The 18,081-nt window shown below is 36.4% G+C and overlaps 1 protein-coding gene across 5 annotated transcripts in view; it reads right to left on the bottom strand.

The window, feature by feature from the left end:
* Positions 1–420: 420 nt before the first annotated feature.
* The window catches only part of GRAMD1C (GRAM domain containing 1C), a 90,934-nt gene continuing 73,273 nt past the window's right edge, over positions 421–18,081 (bottom strand). For all 5 annotated transcript variants that reach the window (XM_045088405.1, XM_004761415.3, XM_013060948.2 and 2 more), the window contains 8 exons: positions 14,566–14,684; positions 13,014–13,156; positions 12,157–12,260; positions 10,419–10,595; positions 9,050–9,107; positions 7,256–7,366; positions 6,939–7,044; positions 421–2,104 (listed from right to left, as the gene is read on the bottom strand). In XM_045088405.1, the coding sequence (XP_044944340.1) occupies positions 2,024–2,104; positions 6,939–7,044; positions 7,256–7,366; positions 9,050–9,107; positions 10,419–10,595; positions 12,157–12,260; positions 13,014–13,156; positions 14,566–14,684 (899 nt within the window). In that variant the 3' untranslated portion in view covers positions 421–2,023. The remainder of the gene's footprint in view (positions 2,105–6,938; positions 7,045–7,255; positions 7,367–9,049; positions 9,108–10,418; positions 10,596–12,156; positions 12,261–13,013; positions 13,157–14,565; positions 14,685–18,081) is intronic.

Raw genomic sequence — 18,081 nt, 5'->3', positions numbered from 1 at the left:
ATTCCCCAAGCAGTGGAGACCCGTGGGTCGTCCAGTCTTCATTCCGACGCGGGCAACAGGCTTAGGTGGAGATCAACACCGCAAATTGTTACCGAGGCACCGCCCCCAAATTCTCCAGCCTTCCCTTAAAGGCCCATTGCTGTCCCTGATCTGTTCATTTATAAAGCTGGTTCTTTTTCATGATTTCTGGCGAGCAGATTCTACATTCGACCGGCAGGCCTAGTACTTTTGTCCCAACAGTCTGCATATTTGAAATGAAACACTCTGCATATTTGAAATGAAATGACTCCTCTTTGGGTTTTATTTTTGCACAAAAATTTTTTAAAAGTGTAGGCCCATATACACGTTTTCACTATAGCAAGTTTCTAGTTATTTGTGCTTTTTGTTGTTGTTTTTTAACGGAAAAAGAAAAACTACAACTAACGACATTTTGGGTTTTATTGATAATTTACACAACAGGCTCAAATGCAATTAATTAAGTAGTCTACATACATACATGTTTAGTCTTAATCTATAAAGCAACTTTGGTAATTTTCTTTGAGGTATATTTATGAAGTACAGGTTTTAAAGAAAATCACAAAAATATTCAGCTTGCCACTGATCATTTTTGTGAATTTAACAGAGAACAAAGTCTTCAAGTTTATAATCCAGTGACTCACTCACAGCCACACTTCATAAATCAAAAAAATCCTCGGGTAAGTACACTGGTACCCCCAAGATAATTTTGTTGGAAATCACCCAGAGAAATCCATTTTCCCTGTAATTAAGTCAATATTTTCATTCTCTACAGGCATCTCAAAAAAGACTTTAGCTATCTCCTGTGGCTCTGAGGAAAGAAAGAAACATTTAATTAAGGCAAGCATGTCCAAACAGTGAGAATATATACAAATCATTCAGCACTGCCTTTCTCTTGTCCCAAAGACATCACTTGTATTGAGACATATATGCCTAAAAGCTTTTCATGAAAGAGCCAAAATGTCTGTCTGACTTTGAACTTCAGTCAATGCCCTAGTATTGGGACATAATGCCCCAAAAGTTTTTCCTGAAGAGCCAGAAGTTCGTGTCTGGTTATAACTTACCGCCTGAAGCAAGCCGCACACATGAATGAATAAATGAAGACATATGTGGCTACTGAAAAGTAACCCACAAATCATTTTCAACCAGGTGGTTCACTTCTACCATGAAAGACTGCTAAGCTGAAGCCAAGCTTAGTTCAAGTATTCATCTGATCTGTCACCAAATGCCCAGATTTTAATGTAATCCTCTGTTTTATAAAATCAGAACATGGTTCTTCATTTTGAGTGTTGCTATCCTATATGTTTCCTCTTCCAGATTCACTCTTCCACCATCTGATACATGAAGGGGCAAGATAATCTCACCTCTGATAGCTGCCTGAAAAAGAAACAACTATTCCTTTAGAAAAATACAACATAGCTCAAGAATATTTCAGATATTACCAACCTGCAGACTCAAAAGGTTTGACTATTGAATTTACATGCTAAATAAGTGAAGACATTGTAATATTTACAGTACACAAACTGAGAAATGTTATAATATATGCCTGAAAACTGTCCTTCAAAAGTAATGATGATAAAAAGGTTTATTCTTCTATTGTCTTCTTTAGCCTCTTGAATGTATCTCAACTGGGAAAGCAGCCTACTGGACACCTACTGATTCTATGCTAACAGATAAAGCATCAAACTTTAAACCTCACTGTAAAAATCAGTTCAGAGTGTCTCATTTTCTTTTTGTATCAGAAATTCAAATCCAGAAAATATTTCATGCTTCACTGGAGAAATTCACTGCTTGGAATTATGTATAAGAAGTGAAGAATGGATTGTTAAAACCATCAGAAACTACTTATCAAATTAGTGTTATTAAAAAGAATGTTCATGTTAGAAGTACCAATAATAAGCAAATGTGGAAATGTTCCGATGACAGTTAAAATGCTTCATCCTCTGGTTTTCTTTAAGATGTTCCCTTTTAGTTCCAAGTATCTCTACAATTTCAGGCCTTGAGATCACTAGCTTTCGACAGTCACGCCAGTCTTGTTCTTATTTAGTAGATCAAAAGTTCTCTGAAGCATAATGAGTGAGCTCTTTAACTGCAAACAAAATTAATTTTCAAAATCAGTTTAACATTTTTTCTTATTTTTATGCCAAATGTTTATATTTATATTCAATATAGTTTGGTTTATACTGATGCCCAAATAAAAGACTGAATTTATAAAACACTTCGGTATGACTGCTAAGCTCTTCCTGTCCGCTGTGGTCCTGCACCTCTCCCTCCACTGTACATGCTGCCTCCAGCAGATGGGTTTTCTAAATGGTTTCTCAGGTTGCACTGGTCTCTCCACTATCCCCCAAATGAATCTGGTTTTCCCTGCAGGCCTCTGTTGCTATTATGCTCAACCTTGTCTTCATCCATTTAGAATTTCCCCATCCCCACCCTTTCTGTGTTGCCTTCCATAATCATCCCGCCTTTAAACTCCCAAAGTTTTACCACTTACTTGACACTTAACTTTGTACTTTTTTATGGTTTTTAACAATACACATGGACATCTGATTTCTCTAATAAAATTACAGGCAACTTGAGAGCAAGAATTCTGTTTTATGCTTCTTTATATTCATTCATTTGTTCATTCATTCAGCAAATGTTAATTGCTGACCTATTACATGCAGGGTATGTACTAAGCAGAGCACTGGGTATACAATGGTAGACCAGAAAGGCACTAACCCTGCCTTCATGGAGCTTACTGCCCAGTGAGGAATACAGAACTGAAACGAATCATCATATATATAAATATATAATTCCACAAGGCATTAAGTTTTTGACTGGAGGAAGGCAGTGTCATTTTCTGAAATACGTCAGGTAGAGGAGAGTCAGTCTGGCTCAGGATGAAAACTGAATTCTGTTTTGGACATGATCAGTTAGTGGTGGCCCGTTAGCATCCAGGTGAAGATGCCAGTCATCAGGTAACTGTGTGAGCCTGGAGCTCAGGGAAGAAGTCCGGGTAAGAGAGATGGATTTGGGAATCAATAGCATGTGTAGCACAAGCAAGGGGAATGGATGAGACCACCTAATGGGAAGTAGAGAAGAAGGGAAGAGAATCTAATGCAAAAGGCCTGGCAGTACTAGGCCAGGGAGAGGAGATGGTTTTAACCAGCAAAAAGCAGTTTTGCTTTATGCTAAGTACAAGAGACAGTCACAAAGACCATAATAATTCCATTTATGCTAAATGCCCAGAATGAGCAAACCTATAGATATAAAAAGTAGATTAGTGATTGTAGGAGTTGAGAGACTGCTAATGGGTACAGGATTTCATTTGGGGGTGATAAAAATGCTCTGGAATTTAGGCAGTGGTGATGGCTGTACAACTTTGTGAATATGCTAGAAATTCTTTAAAAGGTGAATTTTATAATATGTCATTTATATCACACGAAAGCTCGGTTTTTCTTTTTTTCTTAATTAAAAAAAATTTTTTTAAGATTTTATTTATTTATTTGACAGAGAGAGAAAGAGAGCACAACAGGGGGAGCAGCAGGCAGAGGGAGAGGGAGAAGCAGATTCACAGAGCAGGGAGCCAAATGCGGGGCTCGATCACAGGGCCGTGGAATCATGACCTGAGCTGAAGGCAGACACTCAACAACTGAGCCACCCAGGTGCCCCAGGGTTTTCCATGGTTTAAGTCAGAATAAAGAGAAAAGGACTAAAAATGAGGATTATACCCAAAAAAGGTGTTGAAACCATCCTATGCCCTACCCTCCTGCATCCCTCTTACTTTCACACTGCTCCTAAAATGCTGGCAGCCAGCCCTTAATCCTTCAGATGGAGACTGGAAAGCTATTCTCTATGGAAACTGACCAATTTAAGAGGAAGGACCAAAAGATAGTGATACCAGGATTTCTCAACCAACAGCCCTGCCAGATCTACAGAGAAGTTCAGGGTACATCAACCCAATCCACGTTAAGAGCTTGAGAGCTTCTGATCCACACAAGTAGACAGCCAAAAACTATAGACATCCAGTGAAATCCTCTTACTCTAAGGATAGAAATCAAAACAGGGGGAAAGGATCTTGATGGAAAGCAAGTAGGCAAGAAGAAGGGGAAAAATTTTTAACCTTCAGTAATAAGATCAGAGAGATGAAGATACTATAGTCATTTTAAAAGATCACAATGGTATTTTTAAAAAAAAAGAAAATTCAGGAAAGTAATAGGTCTTTGAAATTAAAAACTTGTTAGCAAAAATTGAAAGATAGAAGAATGTGAAGATTAAGTTGAGGAACTCTGAGGAAGCAGAACAAAAAAGCAAAGAGACAGAAGCTGGAAAGAAAAAATAAGAAGATTAGACAGCCTGTCCAAAAGAAGGCAGACATCTGAATTACAGGAGCCCTAGAAAGTCAGAAGAGGGAGAGTGGAGGGGACAAGATCATCAACTGTGTAACTCAATATTTCCCAGAACTAAAAGAGAATTCCCAGAATTCTCAACACTGGAAGCTGAAAAACAATGGAGCAATGCTCTGAAGGAACACTGTTTCCAACCTAAAATTCTATCCCCAGCCAAACTATTAATCAAGGGGAAGGACAGAATAAAAACTTCTCACACTAGAGAAGTCTTAAAATATTTACCTCCACGTTCTCTTTCTCAGGAAGCTACTAGAGGATGTGCTCCATTAAAAGAAAGGAGTAAACCAAGAAAGCAGAAAACATTGTGGATATAGGAAACAGAGGGGGTATTCAACAGAAATCCCCAGGCTGAGAGCTGTGCACCTGCAGAGAGGGCCTCCGGGCCTGACTAGAGACAGCCAGAAGACTCCACTCATAGAATCCCTGAGGTGAATGAAGGTTAAAAGAGGCAGTGCTGTAGGAGAGGAGATACTTATAAATAATACAATAAACTAATCAATTGTCATAAAACAATTTCAAGGATAAGAAAAAGCACAGAAAAGAAAAAGTAGTCATGGTTTATTCCATGGCTCAGCTCAGAATAGAAATCTTAATCAAAACAAAGCAAACACTGGATATTGATCTAACCAAAATTATAACTTCCTTGGGAGGATGGGGGAATCAGAAAAGAGGACAAGAAGAGATGAAAGAAAAGAAAACCTCTGTCTTCCATAATAGGAGGTCGAAAGGCCATGTCTAAAACGGAAAGTTTTAATGGAGGTAAACACAAAAAGAAACTAAAAGAGTTAAAGATTGTTGTGTTTGGCATAGTACATAGTGGGACTGCTGTTTTTCTGAAAAAACCTTGTAGAAAAGTTAACTATGTGAAGGAGCCACTTTGGTGAAAATAAAACCTTAAAAAAGTGAATGGGTTATGAAGGATAACGTAGTGACAGCCACAGCAGACAACTCTGAAAAAGCCAGACTGTGAAAGACGGAGAGAGAGATGGGCAGGAGGAGAAGGATGTGGATGGTGTGGGTGCTTTAATGTAGGAGAGCGCGCTGCAGGACCATGTGCAGATGGGAACGATCCAGCTGACCAGGGAAACTGAAAACAGGATGCTGGAGGGTGATGGATGGAGTCTCCCACTAACACCTGCTGGTAATCTCCCTACAGGCAGAGCACTGCTCATGGACAAGAGGATGGGATGCGGCAACTGGAGTTCTGTAGATTTGGGTATAGAAGGAGAGAAAAACTCTCTTTCCTCCTGAGGCAAGGTTATCAGTAGAAAGAAGGGGAAATAAGATGCTGAGGAGGAAAAATGGAAATATGACCCACTCTTGCCAGGGGAGGGAGAATGGAGAATGTCACCAGCAGCTGTAGCTACTATGCATTAGAAGAATGCCTAGTGGAAGGTGTCACCTTTAATGCCCCACGTGATATCCTGAAAAATGCTCAATAACTGGATCTTCTAAAATACAAACCAATGCACAGAAGAAAGAATGGAAGGAAACAAAATATTAATGACTGAATGCTAGAACTATAGGTTTTCTTCTCTTCCACTACTCTCCAGTTTTAAATCTTGAAAAGTATGCATATACTATATCATAATGGAAATAGTAATCTTTATTTTTCAAAGGGAATCCTAAGTTTTGGTTCATGGAACTGAGCAGCACATACTGATAATACTGTGTTCAAGAGATAAATGTTTATAGCAAAACATTTAAATAACCTAAATGGTCATTCTTCAGCGGAGAACTGGTGAAATAATTAATTGTACCACATTTATACAGTTTGAATTCTATGTAGTTGTTTAAAAAAGAGGAAGTCCTTTATATGCTAATATCAAAGCATCTCCAAGAAATATGGATATTAGATAAAATAACTGTATACAGGATCTACCCTTTTTATGAAAACAGTTACTATTAAGCATAAATTTTTATATAGAAGCATCAATAAAAAGAATGAGTTAGATGTATACAGTTGCCCTTTGAACAACATGGGTTTGAACGGCATGGGACCACTTGTACACAGAGTTTTTTACAGGACACCACTATAAATGTGTTTTCTCTTATGATTTTCTTAATAACATTTTCTTTTTTCTAGCTTAACTTTATTATAAAAATATAGCATATAATACATATAACATACAAAATAACAATTGACTGTGTTATCAGTAAGGCTTCTGCTAAACAGTAGGCTATATGTAGTTAAGTTCCTGGGGAGTCAAAAGTTATACACAATTTTCAACTACGTAGGTGTCAGCACCCCTAACCCCACCATTATTTAAGAGTCAAATGTTCATGTTGATAAGGAAACATCTTCAAAATATATTACTAATTATAAAATGAGGGCATACAACAGTGTATACAGTAGGCTTTGATTTTGAAAAAAATACAAGTGACTATACATGTAAAATGCATCATACAGAAACTGGTAAGGGTAGTTGCCTCTAGGAGGAGAGTTTCTTCAAACAATGGTATCGTGACTCTTCTCACAACCAGAGGAGCAGCTGGTTCATACCTCTATGAAAGTACTAAGTCCTACAGTACCTGTTCGAGCATCAAGATGGAGTCTCGGAGCACTCCTTTTAAACGATGGGCCTGGTCTTTTTTCTTTTGAATATTTTCCACTCTTGACACCATATCAGAGGCTAAACTGGGGGGCAAAAAAAAAAAAAAACTTAAAAATCGGGAATATCTTCTGATCTTTCATTTCTAAAAACCATTCATGTCCTATAAATTTGCAAATAAACAAAAAAACTTTCTGACTACAGAATAGTTAGCAGATCCAAATCTCTAAACCAGAATTAAGTTTTCTACAACTAAAGAATTATTGAAATAATAATAGGTTGGGGGTAAAGACTTACTGCAAAGATCTCTCTTCTTGGAGGTGGAGATGGTAAAAGGACTGAGCAGCATATTCTATCTTTGACAGCTTCAGAAACAGTGTCACATTCAACAGAACTAGCAACAGCAAACTAGGCAGAGCAAATAATACCTGGTTAATTCACTCTTGTCCGGGCCTAAAGCTCGGCTCATATAGAATAGACACACCAAACTCTAAAAATGTATGTTGTTCTAGAGTAGTTTCCAATTGTTACTATTTAAATCAGTTAGTCCTATTTTATTATATGAAATAATTATATTTAGGTATTAAATAGTGAAGAAAAGGTTGAAAGGTAACTACAGTGACAGTCAAGTCCTCAAAGAAAGAAGGTTGGGATTGTCCCTGATATGTCTCTTCTCTGGGAGGAATCCCAGCCAGACCTGAGGTGCAACCACCAGCTTAGAAATCTACCAGATAAGCTTTCCAGATCTATTTTTGGGTGCCTCTAGCTTAAGCAATTATACACCCATAATGCTGCACTTCAAAAAAAAAAATGAAGATCAATATAGACTTGATCTTACATATATGAACAGGCACCTTACTCCTATGGAAAACCAAAACAAATTTTTTAAATTACTATCCAGCAAAAATTTCTTCTAGTTCAACTTAGACAAAGGAAACATGAAATCCCAAATATACATGAATGTTGTCATATATAAAATGTTACATGCTAATGAAATTGCTCTATTTGTTCTCATAGCAGCCTTTCAATTGATGGATATATTTCTTATTTTTCATATATGCAAATATGTAGGTGGCATCATATCTCTCTTATTTTTTTGTTAAAATGTTGGCTTACCCTTAAAAATATACAGTATTCATCTGTACCTGCCCAGAAGAGGATTTTGCTAAAAATGAGACCTAAGGTAAGAGCAAGAACTGAAATGGTATGTAAATCAACATTTCAACATCTGACTATAAATTTTTTGCATAGTACCATAAAAGATAATATTTAATATTCAAAATTGTCATAGCAAACCAACTTAAGGAGCATATGAAAACCTTTTGTATATCAAACATTTTCTACATTCTGAAATCTATATTTAGAAAAAGCAGCTGGTATGCTTCATTCCAAAAAATATTCACCAAGAGTATATCACCCAGTCAGAACCAATTCAATTAAATCTAACTGACTACCTCAATACTCAAATTCAGCTGTGTAAAAAATAGTCTAAGTATGTCTTCCTGAGTAGATTCTTGCTCAAGACCTACTAACTCAATCTCCGGGACTGGGGTCTAGAAGTCTGCATTTTAGAAAGTAATCTTAAAGGGTAAGAATCACTGGTCTAATTAAATATTGCAAAATAACACTATTGGGATCTTACCAGCTACATATAAATATTCTCTTTAAGTTTATGGAACTTCCAATAAAAATCTATGATGGTAGAAAAAAGATTAATTAAAAAAAACATTAGTGGTGTCTGGGTGGCTCAGTCAGTTAAGCGTCTGATGCTTGATCTCTGCTCAGGTCATGATCTCAGGGTTGTGAGTTCCAGCCCTGTGTTGGGCTCCATGTATGAAGCCTACCTAATTAACTAACTAATTAATTAAAAAACATTTATTGGCTGTGTACTTGGCATTTGCTCAAATTTAATAATTCCCCTGAAAATAAAAAACTATCAGATTGAAGCATATAAAATTAATGTTTTTATAGATCAAAATTAGTTAAATAGGGCAATTTCTACACAATAACATACAAATCCAAATTCTTTTAGAAACTATTAAAAGATATGTGAAGACACAAGCAAAAAAAGCACTCAAAACAAATACTTACAAAATACTCATCACCACAATAAGGGCAATGTTATAGCTTTCCATTTCCTTTTTCTTTCCTGCAAATCACACACAAAAACATATTAAAACAGGATTGTGATTAACAATGGTTAAAATTTAATTTCATTTGAAAAGAACTAGATAAAAAATTTTTACATTTGTAAAGACAACTTGATGTAAATTCCCAACACCCTTTGTTGATTTCTAATATCTTCACTAATTTGAAACAAATCCACAAAAAGAAAACCTACAACAGGGGCGCGTGGGTGGCTCAGTGGGTAAAAGCCTCTGCCTTTGGCTCAGGTCATGATCCTAGGGTCCTGGGATCGAGCCCCACATTGGGCTCTCTGCTCAGGAGGGAGCCTGCTTCCTCCTCTCTCTGACTGCCTCTCTGCTTATCTGTAATCTCTGTCTGTCAAATAAATAAATAAAATCTTTAAAAAAAAAAACAAACTACAACACTCTTGCAAATTCAGCCTACATTAAAAATTAATTTGCTCTAAAATAAGAAATTCAAAGTATCATGTATGATCTCTAGCTAAGTTCCATCTCTGCAAATAATGTTTAAGCTGGGTTTGTGTACAATGCTTCTCCCCTTAAAAAAGTTTTTTAATCATCCTACCTGTTCTCTGTTGCCCTAACTTTAAATTCCAAAACTAAAATATTATTAAGCTTAAATAGCAGATAAACATTCACACTAAGATATAAGCCTTAAAAGAGGAATTTTGGTAAGTAGAGGGGTGAGAAGGAAGATAGTTTTGTAGTTCTGAGAGGTTTGAAACAAAGTGTTTTCAAAATTGAAAGTGGGGATAATAAAAGTCAAATTCCATCTTTGGAACTTTTGGGGCTGGACCTGAGAGTACATAAGAATTAAAAACATACAAGCACTTTAGTACTCTCAAGGGTAGAAATCAAATGTCCGTAATATGCGAGGTCAAAAATTCTTGAGTGAAGCATCTAGCAGCCAGGGACGGTGGTAGGGACTGGTGACTTGGGGAGCACATGCTCTGTCTATTGGAGATGCTACTACTAAGCTCTGACTGATTGTTGCTGTGAAGGAATTTGAGTCCAGAACTGTCAGATCTGAATTTTCATATAAAAACATCCAATTTTTAAAATATCACACAGGCCCCATAAAATACATCGACTGGCCAGATGCCTGCCATTTTGCAACTGCTTCTTTACATTTATACATTAGTTATTTTTAAAGAACTCAGATAAACATTATCAGAAAAGAAGAGGAAAAAGGAAAAAAAGAAGAAGAGGAAAAAGGGAGACCTCCTAACTGACATGTCTATAAATAAGACACCTACTACGCTTGATGTAAGTAAACTATAATCTTCCATCTCTGTTTACCCGATAGCAGTTACCTGAAATATCCCCTCTGGCATCTAAGCCCACATCTCCAGAAGAACGCTGAGAAGAAAGTTTAGGAACTGTTTCTGCTGTTCGGTTGAATGTTCGCCTTCTCCTTCTCAAACCACTAAGTTTTCCAGTGTCCTCAATGGACTGATTTAACATAGATTCTTCCATTAACAAGTCTGATTCTAAGAAGGAAAAAAGAAAGCTTTAGACAGTGGAGAAACTTCAACTATAAGATACAGGGGCAGGAGGAGTTGTTTTGTTTTTAGGGGTTTGTTTTGTTTTGATTTTTAAGCCTTGGTAACTTTAACTATTACTTAAGTTCTCATGGCCTAGATCCAAACCTTACTCTTAATAAAAAGTTTTGGAGGGTAAAGTGATCCTCTAATGAGGGGTCACTACTCTAGGAAGAATTATCTATATTAATAAATGATGGGATCATCAGAGCAAATTCACCATGTGCTATATTAAATATTAACATAATGATTTCAGTTATGAAAACAACAGGCTACCCATTTACATTGGCGCATTAGAAAGACTTCCAAGATATTTTGTGGTAGCTGATTGTCATTATCAAAGGAAGAAGTAGCATATTATAGGTCTAGTTTTCAATGAGGGTTTGTAAAAAAGTAAGTCCTAATAAGGAAAATCTGCAAACAACCTAAAAACCTCATTTTTGTCATTTGTTTCAACCTTTCCTTCACCAGATTTTTTATTAGAAGCTCATTATCCAGTGGCCAAACTAATTTTTGAATTTCATTTTCTTTGCTCCTGATTAGGAGTTTAATAATGAATAGCCAAGAGAGAAGAGCAAGGAAAATAATCAACAAATTAGATGATGAAGACTTAGTTTACCCTGAACTCACTGACCCTGCTTTTCTTTAACCAGAATTAATTATTGGAACACATGGGTTGCCCAGTCATTAAGCATCTGCCTTTAGCTTGGGTCATGATCCTGGTCGGGGTTCTGGGATCGAGACCCGCATCGGGCTCCCCACTCAGCAGGAAGCCTGCTTCTGCCTCTCCCACTCCCCCTGCTTGTGTTCCCTCTCTTGCTCTCTCTCTCTCTCTGTCAAATAAATAGATAAAATCTTTAAAAAAAGAATTAATTTATAGTCATGTATATATATTTTTGTCATGTTTTAAGTAATATCCAAACGTAACAATATCACTTCCCCAGTCTACTACCCATCGCCACCAAATCCATACATGTACATGATACCTACCATTGCTAAGTGGTCCTGCGTAAGCCCAGGGAAACTGCATTCCTAAGGACTGCTGGCAGGGCGGGGGTGTGGCGGGGGGGAGACACCAAGGAGCACAAGTACGTATTTGTGATCAAGTTACACAGTCTCTCACTGCAGTCCACTTTCTTGGCTCCTTGAAGAGCCTGTGATAGCTCCTAACTGTGATCTTGGACAAGTCACTTAACTTCTCTCTCTTTCAGTATTTATTCTTTAGTAAAATGGGAAAAAATAAAATACCTACCCCACAGGTTTCTATGGGACTAATATTTATCAAGCACACAAACACATCTGGCATATAATAAACATAATGTAAGTGTTTGTTAGACCAATTAAAATTAAGAGTTTTCAAATTCCAAGTGGGGTATAGTTAGAACCACTTCAGTGGGAGTCAATCCAACGTCATCTACTAGTTCCAGTTATGAAGCCAAATGAAGAATCAATCTGTTTTGTTAATAAATACTATCTTTACAAAAATAGATAAATGAAGAAATTTACAAACCAAGCTGTTTGAAATAGTCCTCCAAGGAACTCCAGGAATTCTTTTCAATTAGAGATTTGATAATGGCCCATGGTTGTTTTCTATATTTCAAATCAGTGGAAACTCTAATAAAATAAGGAGGAAAGAAGAATAATTCTTTAAAGGAAAGAATTTAGTTCTATTAACATTGCAATTAAGTGTAAGATTATATTCAGTGGAAAGCCAAAAAGACTCAAAATCATTAGATCATAAAAGAAAATTTGTTCACTGATGAGGACTTCTTAAAAAATTGCTGTTTGCTGCTAATAACTTCATGAAATTTTCCTTCTAAGTACTTGGCATTTCATTTTTTTCTATCTCTAGCCCTGAGTTTTCTTTACTTAAATAGCAATAAAGTCTCAAAATAAATTCTAAATTTCCTAAACGCCTTTTATAAAAAAATCTCTAGTGGTCATAAATTAGGTGAAAGTAACTATATTAGCTAAGACCAGGCAAAGCCCATGGTGGCCCCTCACTATCTTTGATGCAACCATTTCTGATTTCCCATTGCAACAATGTGCTAACAATGTGCTCCTGACATTAAATAGGGCCCTGTGACTAGTTCTGGCCACTGGACTGTGAACACAGTTTCACAACTTTCTCTTCCTGTAGCAACAGCAATGACACATATTCTGGATTGTGTTGCTCCAGGATGTCAAAGCACTCATCACCGTGTGGCCTTGAGTGAGGAACCCCATTCCTCTGCTGACATGGACATGTAATCTGAGCAAGGAATAAAGCTTGGTTGTGTAAGGCTACTAAGATTTTAGGATTGATATGTATGTTCCAGAACATAATCTCACCTAGCCTGACTAAAACACTCATTTATGATAGCTCACCTCAGCCGGCATTTCTGTTTTGAGGATCGGATGATATGGTATCTGTTCAGGGTATAGAAGTAATCATGGTAGGGAACATCATGTGTCAGGACTTCTGAATCTACCAAATAAAATTGTGCTTCCCGACTTTCTTTATACAGTGTCTGCCAAAATAAGATTAAAAAATTTTTTGCATGTACAAGTTTAATATATTAAACTCCTTGCCAATTTAGAATATATATATATAACTAGAATTCCTTCTAAACCGGAAGAGCCTCCATGTTGGCTGTGCTGTCTATGAATTGAGAAGATAGGATCCACAGAAGTAGATTTTGCTGCCTCTCTGCCATTTCATAGCATAGTCATTTTTTTCTTTCTTTTAGGTTTGAGGAAGAAAGAGAAAATTTATAGTTTCTTGTGTATGTTATTAGTTTACAAAGAATTTTAAATGTTCCTGATAGGGGAACAATTCAAAATTCAATTGAACGAAGTGAGGATCCACTCTAAAATTCTTAAAAATTTAACAATCACCCTTCACCAAAATAGTGAAGGAAGAGGATTTCCAAAGAAAACACAGCTTTCCCAAAACAGAATTTGGAGCATTTGATGACCAAGCCTTCCTCATTTTAATCATGGCTTTTCAAGGTTATCAAAGACCCCAATATCAAAATACCAAACTTTTCTTAAATATTTGAAAATCTTTTGAAAAAAAAATTTAAGTCCTTTTTAACATTGGGCAAAAGCCACAACCACAAAACTAGTTCAGATGTTAAGATATTTTCTATTTGCAGACCAGATACATTACACTTCAATACAATTTGGTCAAACACGAACTCCACTATACAGTCAGTGCCACGCTGGCCACTGAGGAGAGCACAGAGTATCTTCTAATCTCTTCCCATACACCACTGCTGCCCTCTAGTTATTTGGCCCTCACTCCAATTGGAGTTAGGCCCTATTAGGCCCTATTTGGCCCTAACAATCCAAATTGTAACTGGATTCCAGTACTGTTCTTTTTAAAACCCTTTATTATAAAAAAAGTTCAAACATACACAAAAATAGAAATGAAGTGTAATGAAGCCTCACAAACTCATCAACCAACTTGAACAACATTAACTCTTGCCAGTCCTGCTTCGTCCCTATCCCAACCCCACACTCCCTCCCTCCACCACCATGCTCTGCCTGGCTAGATTACTTTTAAAGGATACCCTAGATATCAGTATAATTTTATTCTTAAATATGCCAGTGTATCTCTTTATAATTTCTTTATTGTGTCTTTAAAAGATACTCTTTTCTTTAAAGCATAGCTGCAATACCACTACTACATGTAAAAATCAGCAATTCCTTAAATCTCATAACTATATTTTTAGTTGGTTGGTTTGAATTAGGATTGGGCTGGTTTGGTTAATATGTCTCTTAAATCTTCTTTTAATCTGACAGTTTCTCCTCCCTCTTTTTTTTTTTTTTTTTTGGCCACTTATTTCTTAAAAGTGTCTTGTAAACTGGTGACTGACAGGCATCTTCTCTCGCCCCACACATATGATATTTTGGAATACTGACAGAGTAGACATACCTGTTTTTCAGTGGCAGCAGTGCACTTTCCAGTAAGTGGATTATTAAGGACTATAGTGTAGGTCATGGTTCTCAGTTGATCACCTCCAGGTTCTACTTTCCAAGGGGTGGACACTACATCTAATAACAGCAAACATAAAAAGAGTTGGTTCTAAAAATCTGAAGAGTATGACTTAAAATGGAATCAGAGGTAGGTTTTTTTGTCTTATTATATTGTTATATTATTATATTATTTTGTATATATTATATTGTATTATATTATTATTATATTGTACACCTGAAATTAATATACAGTGTTATATTAGCTTCAGGTATACAATATGATTCAACAATTCTATACTTTACCTATGATAAATGTACTTTTTTTTTTAATATTTTATTTCTTTGACAGAGATTACAAGTAGGCAGAGGGGGGGGGGGGGAAGCAGGCTCCTTGCTGAGCAGAGAGCTCGATGCGGGGCTACGATCCCAGGACCCTAGGATCATGACTTGAGCTGAAAACAGAGGCTCTAACCCACTGAGCCACCCAGGTGTCCCTATGATAAATGTACTCTTAATCTCCTTCACGTATTTCACCCATCCCCACCCCACGCACCTTCCTTCTGGCTACCACCAATCTGTTCTCTGTATTTAGGTCTGGCTTTTTGTCTCTTTTGTTCTTTGTTATTTCTTTTGTTTTCTTAAATTCCGCATATGAATGAAATCATATTGTATTTGTCTTTCTTCATCTTATTTAACTTTGCATTATACCTTCCACGCCCATCCATGTTGTTGGAAATGGCAAAATCTCATTCTTTTTTATGGATGGGTAATATTCCATTATATATATATCTACACACACACACACACACACACACACATATGTACCATTCTTTATCCATTCATCAATTGATAGGCACCTGGGTTTCTTCCATATCTGTGCTATTATAAATAATGCTGCAATAAACTTGGGGGTACATTTATCTTTTTGAATTAATGCTTTCATTTTCTTTGGGTAAAGATTCAATAATGGAATTACTGGATCATACAGTAATTCTATTTATAATATTTTTCAGGAAGCTCCATACTGTTTTCCACAGTGACTGCACTAATTTGCATTCCCACCAACAGTGCACAAGTGGTCCTTTTTCTCTACATCCTTGCCAACACTTGTTATGTCCTGTGTTTTTCATTCTAGCCATTCTGACAGGTGTGAGGTGATATCTCCTTGTGGTTTTTATTTGCATTTCCCTGATGCTCAATGGAAAGAAGTAGTTTTTAGTTATTTCCATTTTTATTTTTGGACAGTCCTAACTTCATTATGACTGTTATAATTTCAACACTAAAGTAAAATCAAACAGAAGGCACTATTCTTGTATATGACATATTCCTCATCTTGATTCATTTACTTCTAAACTGTTGTCTATTAATACACTTTAACAACAAATTAAAAGTTGTTTCATCTGGAGTCTTCATTTTGAAGTTCCCAGTACCTGGAAAGAGAAGTAATGGCACCTGCCTTATAAACACAAACAGAACAACTTTTTAACATTCCCATTATTAAGGACAAAACCTTGAAAGACATTTGCCATCACATAAAAACAAGACCTTCAAAAAGAATAAAAGTTAAAAAAAAAAAAAAAAGATCTTGATCCGAGCTTGTGGAAAAATCATGTTAATAAGAAATCATGTAATGTTAATAGCTTATCTGTCAAAATCTTTAATCAAGGAGGGAGCTATGGAATATAAATAACTATATAACTTTTCTATACTAAGAAAGCTGTAAGAAAATCTCTTTGTATTTGTGGCAACATCTTGGTTAAAATTCTTATTTGCTTAATAATAACACAGTGAGGGCCACCTTGGTGGCTCAGCCAGGTAGACACTTCCCTTTGGCTCAGGTCATGATCTTGGGGGGGGGGGGGACTGGGATCTGCTCATGCTCAGCAGGGAGTCTGCTTCTCCTCCTCTCTCTCCCCCTGGCCCCTCCCTAACTTGTGTGCTCTTTCAAAATATACTTATATATTTATTAAAAAATAATAATAACACAGTGAGTAAAAACATACTTTGAACAGAAATATATTTTAGAATATTGCACCATACAGCAAAGATCATTTAACAAGGCAAAGACTAGGAATATACAGGTAACCGCATCATGAACTCTTTTCAAAGATTTGACTAAATCACCTAATGCTGTTAGCACTCAAGGACTTAGGCAATTAGTATGCTTGACTGCTATTTGTTTTGTTTTGTTTTTTTTTTTTAAAGATTTTATTTATTTATTTGACAGACAGAGATCACAAGTAGGCAGAGAGGCAGGCAGAGAGAGAGGAAGGGAAGCAGGCCCCCTGCTGAGCAGAGAGCCCGATGTGGGACTCGATCCCAGGACCCTGAGATCATGACCTGAGCCGAAGGCAGCGGCTTAACCCACTGAGCCACCCAGGCGCCCCTTGACTGCTATTTGTTAACATCCTAAAATACAAATGCCTTTAACTAACCCATTACCCATTATCCAAACAAAATGAAGCAAGCTTTATGATATAGGCAATTTTACTCCACTTCTTTCATACACCTGGGTTTCCAGATTTTTTGAAGGACCCCAAAGCAGCCTTTTCAGTATCTGAAAAAATCTTGGAGCTAAAATGACAGCATCTCAAACTATAGAATCTACCATGCAAAATTCTGTAATATATTATATATACACACTATTTATTTATTTATGATCTCTACACCCAATGTGGGGCTTGAACTCATGATCCCAAGATCAGGAGTTGCATGCTCTTCTGACTGAGCAGCCAGGCACCTTAACATACAGAATTTGCTGTAAAAAATAATTTATTCAGTTGTATACGAAAGAAGATACAAAATTTAATCTAAAATAATTTTCCAAAAATTATTCTGATCATGTCAGCCTATTTCAATAAATTATACAAATAATCCATTGCTAATTAGCAACAGAATTTTAAGATATCACTGAATTCTGCTGTTAACAAAGCAACTATTAACAAGGATAAAAGTATGCCTTCCACTTATATTGTCACCAACGTCACCAACAGTCCTACTGAATATCATGTAACGGAATATCATATAATTAACAATATTTTTGAATAATCAAGCCCCCCAGTACCTACGTAAAGCTCATCATGACAGAAAAAAATTAGGGATGAAATTATAAGAAGAATGGCAACAATATACAAAGGACACATGTGTCATTCTGATATACTGAAATAAAGTAATAAAAAGCAGGAATTGCAGAATACTTTATGAATCCTTTAATGTAATAACATTTTAAAAATTGGTGAGTCTTCACACCCATTAGGATGGCTATTTTTACAAAGACTGAAAATAATAAGTGCTGGCAAGGATGTGGAAAAATTGGAATCTTTACATATTGCTGGGGGGGGGGATGTAAAATGATGCAACCACTTGGAAAACAGTATGGCCATTCCTCAAAAAGCTAACTACAGAATTACCCATAATCCAGTAATTCCATTCCTAGGTTTATACCCAAGGGAACTGAAAGTAGGGATTCAAACAG

Source organism: Mustela putorius, unplaced genomic scaffold, assembly GCF_011764305.1.
Source record: "Mustela putorius furo isolate JIRA1106 unplaced genomic scaffold, ASM1176430v1.1 tig00003834_pilon_pilon_pilon, whole genome shotgun sequence".
NCBI lineage: Eukaryota > Metazoa > Chordata > Mammalia > Carnivora > Mustelidae > Mustela > Mustela putorius.
Note: the sequence above shows the minus strand (reverse complement) of the source record. Positions and strands in the feature narration are given on the sequence as shown.